The 6,007-nt window shown below is 32.7% G+C and overlaps 1 protein-coding gene across 3 annotated transcripts in view; it reads left to right on the top strand.

Annotated features, from left to right (window-relative positions):
- The window catches only part of LOC107628990 (protein EFR3 homolog cmp44E), an 8,415-nt gene extending 3,984 nt beyond the window's left edge, over positions 1 to 4,431 (top strand). For all 3 annotated transcript variants that reach the window (XM_016331650.2, XM_016331648.2, XM_021117916.1), the window contains 11 exons: positions 43 to 335; positions 406 to 555; positions 644 to 967; positions 1,200 to 1,349; positions 1,464 to 1,539; positions 2,091 to 2,218; positions 2,360 to 2,554; positions 2,906 to 3,046; positions 3,130 to 3,258; positions 3,360 to 3,566; positions 4,022 to 4,431. In XM_016331650.2, the coding sequence (XP_016187136.1) occupies positions 43 to 335; positions 406 to 555; positions 644 to 967; positions 1,200 to 1,349; positions 1,464 to 1,539; positions 2,091 to 2,218; positions 2,360 to 2,554; positions 2,906 to 3,046; positions 3,130 to 3,258; positions 3,360 to 3,566; positions 4,022 to 4,168 (1,940 nt within the window). In that variant the 3' untranslated portion in view covers positions 4,169 to 4,431. The remainder of the gene's footprint in view (positions 1 to 42; positions 336 to 405; positions 556 to 643; positions 968 to 1,199; positions 1,350 to 1,463; positions 1,540 to 2,090; positions 2,219 to 2,359; positions 2,555 to 2,905; positions 3,047 to 3,129; positions 3,259 to 3,359; positions 3,567 to 4,021) is intronic.

The following is a 6,007-nucleotide window of genomic DNA, read 5'->3' as shown; positions in this document are numbered from 1 at the left end:
TTCGCTGCCTTTCCATGTATTGATTCACTTTCTACACACCAGGAGACAACTCCCATCTTCTCTTGTCCATTTTGGTTAAACACTTGGATCATAAGAATGTTGCCAAGCAGCCTATCGTTAAGACGAATATTGTTAACACCATAACACAGCTTGCACAGAATATGAAGCAACACGCTTCTGTGGCAACAATCGGCGCAATATCTGACCTCGTTAAACATTTAAGGAGGTGCCTACAAAATTCAGCTGAAGCTTCCTGCATTGGAAATGATGGGTATAAGTTGAATGCTGAACTCCAATCGGCCCTAGAAATGTGTATATTACAACTTTCTAAAAAGGTATGCACAGCTTTTTGTTTTATCTTTCAAAACTCATGCTACTTCTACTATAACGCTTCGAGCACTACAGGTTGGGGATGTAGGACCTATTCTTGATTTGTTAGCTGTGGTGTTAGAGAATATCTCAAATAATACCATTATAGCAAGGACAACTATCTCTGCTGTTTATCAAACTGCAAAATTAATCACATCCATTCCTAATGTATCATATCACAAGAAGGCAAGTATTTTTAGTTTGACTGGAAATAAGCTTTTTCACATGCTTATCTCATGTAAGAATAAAAACTTTTGTTTACTTACTATTCCAGGCCTTCCCTGATGCCTTGTTTCATCAATTGCTTCTAGCGATGGCTCACCCTGACCATGAAACACGAATTGGGGCACATAGCGTCTTCTCTATAGTACTTATGCCATCCGTGTTTTCTTCCCAACTAGACCAGAAAAAGAAGATAGTTCACATTCACAAGGTTTCAAGGGAAGGTTTCTCCATTCAGAATGACGGCTTTTCGGGAGAAGAACACGTGAATGGAAAACCTGCGGAAGGAAATACGGTAGCAGGTTTCAGTGGGAAATTTGTAGTTCATCCGCATTGTGATTACAGCTTTTCTAGTGCTCTAACCAATGGAAAAGATGTATGCATTTCTTACTTAACATTTTTAATTCTACTAGTAGACATTAAACCCACCCGTCTTTTGAATCACATAGTTACACTAGTAGACACAAATATTGATTTCAGATATATAAGTATGTGATTCAGTTAGTTTGATTTGTCTTTTCTTCTTTATCCTATCACAGCTATTTTCTCTATCCTGCAATTCCTAATAAAAGATTGTATGTCTTAGACTCTTACTCTTTATTTTTCAGGAGCTTAGTTCTTTCCGATTAAGCAGCCACCAAGTGAGTCTCTTGCTTTCTTTAATCTGGGTTCAGGCAACATCTGCGGAAAATGGCCCTGCAAATTTTGAGGCAATGGCTCACACTTATAGCATTGTTTTATTGTTCACTCGTTCTAAGGTGAGATTGGTACAAAGCAAATGCATTTTTTTAAATTTGTAATCCGCAGTACTTTGTCAAATCTTAAATAATTAATTTTTCCAAAGTCATAATGATGTGCATGTCTTTCCACAGACATCTGGTCACATGGCTCTAGTAAGATGTTTCCAACTGGCATTCTCGCTCAGAAGCATCTCTTTGGATACTGAAGGTTAGTTGAATGTATGATTTTTTTCCCCTTGTCATATTGATGTGCTGCCTTTGTCCAATTCTTTACTATATCCTCTTGATTTGGAGTAATCCTTAGGTTGCCGATGTTAATGAGTAAGCCTCAGACTTCTATCTGATTTCCTGTTCTAGAACACAGAAGTCATATTATAAGCAACACATTTCATATTCCTTAGCAATTGAAAATTCTTGTTTAAGATCCATTTAATTTTATTTGAATTTGATTTTTTCTGTTTATAAAGAATACTATTGATTATCGGTTTGCATAAAAAGGTATTCTAGCATGTATGGTACTAAGTACTCACCTTTCATAATTACAAGAGCCTGTTGGATTTGCTGATCTTTGTTTTACTTACAAAAGCAAGTGCAAATTTACTTATCTGATTTCCAGAATTTGATCACTTGGTATTTTTTGTGCTGTTCATGTTTATCATTTCATCTTATCAAATTTTTATTGTGGTTGAAACTCCATTGAGATTAGTGATATTTCTGTTGCAAATTTTCTGACATGCTGATTCGTAATTCCTGTTAAAGGAGGTTTACAACCATCTCGCAGGAGGTCTCTTTTTACCTTGGCATCATACATGCTTATATTTTCTGCAAGGGCTGGAAGCTTCCCTGAACTAATTCCAAAAGTTAAAGCATCCCTGACAGAATCTACAGTTAGTTTCTTCTCCTAATCTCTTATCTTGATCCGTATTGGATGTCCTTGTTATATAGCTTCATTTTGAAATATGAGTGCTATAATATCCAAATGTTTTCAACAATGATAAGGTAAACTGATTAAAGTAATCAATGCACAGGTAGATCCTTTTCTTGAATTGGTCGATGATGTCAGGCTGCAAGCTATGTATATAGAACCCGGGAAGGTAGTTTATGGATCTCTGGAAGATGACATTGCGGCTGTGAAGTCGCTATCAGCATTGCAATTGGATGACAAACAGTTGAAAGAGACCGTAAAATCATACTTTCTGACCAAATATTCAAAATTACCAGAGGTAAATATGAATTCATTTTCTTTTGCTTAAATTCAAAGTGGCACTTGTCACTTAGACAAATTAAGTTGTGCCCTACTGTATTTCAGTTTTACATTGTTAAACACATCAACTTCTCAAAAATCACATTAAAGTTGGTTAAATGGTAGATTTTATGCTCAACCAAGTTTTAGATTGTTGAGTTAGTGTCTACTAAACCATTTTTTTTTCTTTTGGGAAAAGATACTTGCAAATATTATAAGGTGTGTGATTGTGTGAAGAACCTGGAACGTTAAAACATAAGTTGCCTTGGAGTTGATTGCCAAGTCAGTAGGAGGTAAATGTAAATAACATGACTTTTTCCATGTTTTCCAGGATGAGTTATCAAGCATAAAGGAGCAACTTCTACAGGGGTTTTCCCCTGATGATGCATATCCATTGGGACCACCGTTGTTTATGGAGACACCACGGCCATGCTCTCCACTTGCTCAGATCGAATTTCCAGATTTTAATGAGGTAAAATCGTTCAAATAGTGTCTGCATTTATGTGGTCGTTTAATATTTTCAATTATTAGTTTTATAATGATTTTGTTCTCTAGATTGTGGCTCCAGTAACTCTGGCCGAAGAAGAGACTGGCCCTGAACGAGGTGGAAGTCAGTCGGATCGCATGTCATCGTTATCTATCCATAACCCTGACATCCTAAGTGTTAATCAACTTTTAGAATCGGTAAAAGTTTATATGCACTTTTATATTTAGGGCTAGTTGATTGGCTATTGATTGTTTATTCTACTGTTAAAGATATGCTAAGAGAATTATCGTATGGGCAGGTTTTGGAAACTGCACGGCAAGTGGCAAGTGTCCCCATCTCTTCAGCTCCAGTACCTTATGACCAAATGAAGAACCAGTGTGAGGCACTTGTTACAGGGAAACAACAGAAGATGTCAGTTCTTCAAAGTTTCAAACACCAGCAAGAGACTAGAGCGCTTGTTCTTTCAAGTGATTATGAAACAAAAGTTCCCCCTCTGTCAACTAAGGTTAGGATGTTTTTACCATAATACAATGCGAAAGAACAAAGTTTTCTTCAGGATCTATTGCTGAATGTTCTCATTAGTGTTTTGGTAGCTTTAGACTATGTGCTTCATTATCAGGATTCACACCCAATGAGAAAACTTTCTATCTATTTAGATGATGCCCTTAACTTAGTATTATTTAAAGTTTCAACCAATGCAATTAATTAAGAGATGATTTATACAAAGTTAATTGAGGTATATGTAGAGGACATGAATATTCTATAGACATTATTCACAACAGGATAATATGGTGTCATGTGATGGATGTAACCGTATCTACTTGGTGGGAAGGTTTTGTTTTTATTGTTGTATAGGTGCAGTAGCCAGTAGGCAAGGCATGTAGTTCATTTATTTGTTTATCGCTGTAATGTGTTGTGTTTTTAATATCAAAATAATTATTTTGTGGCATTGTTGTGTAGACACTGGAGTATTCTGATGTTGATCTGAAGTTAGTGAGTCTGGAGCAATTTCAACCGCGGTATCAAGTTCGCCCTTGTTCATATGATTCTCTGAGGCTACCACCATCTAGCCCATATGACAAGTTCTTGAAAGCTGCTGGATGTTAATAATGGAAGTAGGTTGGAGATAGATTTTGTATGTGTAAACTATATTATATAGAGGTGAGCAACATTCTTTGTTTGTTTTGTTGCTTTTCTCTTCCCTAATCAGTTGTCAAATTTTCATGCAATTTGTTGATGGTAAACTAAGGTGTTTCTTGATTGTATAGTTTAGATGCTTTCTTTGTTTAATCTTCCATGTATCATTTTGTCAGGAATTTTACATATTATTTGTCAATATATAAATTGGTTCATTTTGTATTAATATGTTATAAAATTTGGATTACTCAAGCAAGGCCTATATTATTTGTACTATAGATTTTCTCCTCAATTAAAAACCAAACTTTTGGTTCGAACCTGTGTTATAAATTTAGGTTCGAGTAAAGAATATTTTTTGTCTTTAAAATTTGTTAAAAATTTTAAAAATATCTTTAAGATTTATTTTATTTTAATTTTGTTTAAAAAATTTTCGATTTGTATCAAAGATATTCCTGTTGATTAATTTTTCAAAAAAATTAGGATTAATTCAATAATAATTTCACAAGAACAATCTTTAAAACAAGCAAATTAGATATAATTGTCGTGTATTATTGTTGAATTGATCTTGAAATTTTTGAAAATTTAGCTGTTAAGGGTATATTTGATGCAAATAAAAATTTTTTGAGATAAAATTAAAATAAAATAAAATTTATGATTTTTTATAAATTTTTTATCAAACTTTAGAGACAAAAAATATACTTTTCTATTTAAGTTTTGTCTCTCAAATTTTATTCTAAATTCTATATGCTGTTCCAAAAAAAATGTTTATAATTTAGATTCCTATGGTGGGCTAATTTTTTTTGTTATGGAAGTAGAAGTGGTGATATACCTTAATATTGTAATTTTTGGTGTTTTTCAAAATTGTAGAAAGTACACAAATCGGAGGGTCTGATTTCTGGACTTTTCAAATTTTTTAATTTTTTCTAACACAAATTCGGACGGTCCAATTTGTGTAACTCTCAGAAATTGAACGGCCCGATTTCTATACCTTTACAAATCGGACGGTCCGATTTGTGTACCTTTATAAATTGGACGGTCCGATTTTTGTACCTCTAATAAATCAGACGGTCCGATTTATTCTTCTCTAAAACGATTCCACATTTAAGTATAATACTCCAACAATCCACATTTTAAAAAAACACTACTACCACTCCAATATTAAAAATAAAAAGTTCCCTATAGTGATGTTAGCTAGACCATTTTAATTTTTGCTACATAGGACATAGCTAAATATGAGATACGATGAAAGTCGATTGATATAATATTATGATATCAACATAAAAGATATTGTCCTTAACTAGATGATTTTTTTTTGGTGACTCCTTAACTAGATGATTTAACGAATTAATTATTACGTTCAACAAAAGATATTCTTTAGGAAAAAAAAATTCTCTCAATACTATTTTGGTCATTTTCCATTTTAAAAATGATCGTTTTAAACAACTCATCGTTAAATATTCTTTATTAAAAAAGAAGTATTACACATCCTAATATTTAAACAAATTTTAACTTTTAATTTATTATATTTTATATCAATTAAGGATGATAATCGAGCAGATAAGAGCAAATTTTTGCCATGTCCGATCCTATTCTATCGTACAATAATTCGCATAGAAGTTGCCTCATTTTTATTGGCAGATAGTAAAAATTTGAGTTCTAATCCGTCCCGCTCTTATAATTATTAAAATTAATAAATAAAATTAAAATTTTAAATTTATATAACTATCATCACATATATAATATAAATTAAAGTAAAAATTTAAAAATAATACAATATTATTAATTATTTATTTATTTTATATATACTAG

Source organism: Arachis ipaensis, chromosome B03, assembly GCF_000816755.2.
Source record: "Arachis ipaensis cultivar K30076 chromosome B03, Araip1.1, whole genome shotgun sequence".
In the NCBI taxonomy this organism is placed as follows: domain Eukaryota; kingdom Viridiplantae; phylum Streptophyta; class Magnoliopsida; order Fabales; family Fabaceae; genus Arachis; species Arachis ipaensis.
This window is presented reverse-complemented; position numbering and strand designations above follow the sequence as displayed.